Source organism: Lactuca sativa, chromosome 6 (assembly GCF_002870075.4).
Source record: "Lactuca sativa cultivar Salinas chromosome 6, Lsat_Salinas_v11, whole genome shotgun sequence".
Classification (NCBI taxonomy): domain Eukaryota; kingdom Viridiplantae; phylum Streptophyta; class Magnoliopsida; order Asterales; family Asteraceae; genus Lactuca; species Lactuca sativa.
Window position 1 is genome coordinate 12,942,133 of NC_056628.2, and position 2,022 is coordinate 12,944,154.

A 2,022-nucleotide genomic window follows, 5' to 3' on the forward strand; every position below is an offset into this window, starting at 1 on the left:
TTGGGGGCTATAAGGTGGCTTAAATAGTGGGCAACCCGGGGATTTAGGGTTTCTCCCAGACGGACAGACTCGCCGAGTCCAGAATATGGACTCGCCGAGTCGCCAGCTAACACGTGCTCGAAATCCCGTCCCTACTCGGCGAGTCAGGCTATGAACTCGCCGAGTCCCTATACAAAACTTCAAAATAAATACCAAGGAATCATCATACCGGGAACGGGTCGTTACATACGTGCTATCGCTACAGTGGTTAATTAATTTATGGTTAGCGGGAAGATGTCTATCCATTTTGGCAGAGTTTGTATCCGCTCCTCTCATGCCTCTGATTAAATCTGACAACAGGATCCGTCCAATTGCAGTAGGCACTATATGGGAGGCGTCTGGTTTCCAAGGTTGCCATGAAAGGTGTGGGTAAAGAAATGGCCAAGTACCTTAATTATTTTCAGTTTGGGGTTGGTGTATCCGGGGGTGCTGAGGCTGTGTTACCCAGTGCTAATAGGATGTTGAGTGAACACCACACTGATGGGTCTCTTGCAATGCTTATAGTGGATTTCTCAAATACCTTTAACCTGGTGGATAGATCAGCCTTGGTCCACGAGGTTGAGAGGATGTGCCCTTTTATTTCTTTGTGGGTGAATTTCTTATATGGGCAAGCATTGAGACTTTATATAGGAGACCAACATATACGGTTTGCCACTGGGGTGCTACAAGGTGACCCCTTGGGCCCTCTTTTTTTTGCCCTCATTTTGCACTCCCTTGTACACAAGATTAGAAACAATTGTAAGCTCATTCTCCATGCTTGGTATCTAGATGATGGGACTGTCATTGGGGATTCAGAGGAGGTGGCTAGCGTGTTGAACATTATTCAGGCGAATGGTCCAGGATTGGGTCTTGAGTTAAACATCAAGAAAACGAAGATTTTTTGGTCCTCCTGTGATGGTAGGAAGCTTCGTGCCGATTTATTCTCGACGGATATAGGGAGTCCTTCTTTGGGGGTGAAGCTCCTTGGGGGGGGGGGGGGGGAGGGGGCTGTAAGCAGAGACGCAAGGTTTATTAGCGGGCTGGCCATGAAGAGAGCAGTTAATGTTGTTGACTTGATGCGTCTTCTTCCACAACTATGTGACTTGCAGAGTGAGCTCCATTTGCTTCATTCATGTATGGGCTTTGCAAAACTTTTCTTTGGTTTAAGGACATGCCAACCGATGCATATAGAAGATGCAACTTTGTTCTTTGATAAAGGATTGCACGGGTCTATCGAGGATATGGTGGTATGTGGAGGCCCCTTCTTTGGAGACATCTAGTGGCGTTTGGCTTCCTTACCTATTCGTTTCGATGGTTTGGGTTTATACTCAGCATACGAGGTTTTCTCCTATGCATTTGTAGCCTCGAGGGCCCAATCTTGGACATTACAAGACCACATCTTACGTGGCAGTGGCATATATGGTATGGACTCTGATTACTTATGTGCTTTGACTTGTCTTCGCGATATGATTCCGAGATTCGACTGTAACCGTTTCACTAATAAGGACACCCTCCCCCTAAATCCCAAAAAGCATTGGCCCGTGCCCTTTTTAGCAAAATCGTCAAAGATATGGAAGTCGACTTCGACATGCCTATTAGACATAAAGCATTTTTTGAGTGTCGTCGGGCACCTCATGCTCAGTATTTTCTGCTAACTATCCATATTGATGGCTTTGGCCAACATATGTCTCATGTGGAGTACCGAACTATCATTCGTTACCGCCTCATGATTCCTCTATTCTCAATTGACGAGATATGCCAGTTTGCCGTAAGGCATGTTTGGGCACTTTTGGGGAACATGTTGTTCATTGTAGAGAGCTCCATGCTTTCAAGTACCGACATGATGTGGTTTAGGATGTTCTCTTTGATGCTTCTTGGCATGCTGGTATTTCCGTGAAGAAAGAAGCGTCAATGAACTTTTTGACGCACCCGCGGGATGGAAGATCCATACTCAGGCCGGCTGACATTTTGGTCTTTAGATGGGTAGGAGGGAAACACGCTTGT

General features: G+C 46.1%; 1 protein-coding gene across 1 annotated transcript; it reads left to right on the forward strand.

The window, feature by feature from the left end:
• The first annotated feature begins 416 nt into the window (after positions 1-416).
• LOC128126746 (uncharacterized) lies at positions 417-1,298 on the forward strand. The gene has a single exon (XM_052764845.1). It carries the CDS (start codon positions 417-419, stop codon positions 1,296-1,298), a length of 882 nt encoding a protein of 293 aa, XP_052620805.1.
• The last annotated feature ends 724 nt before the right edge of the window (positions 1,299-2,022 follow it).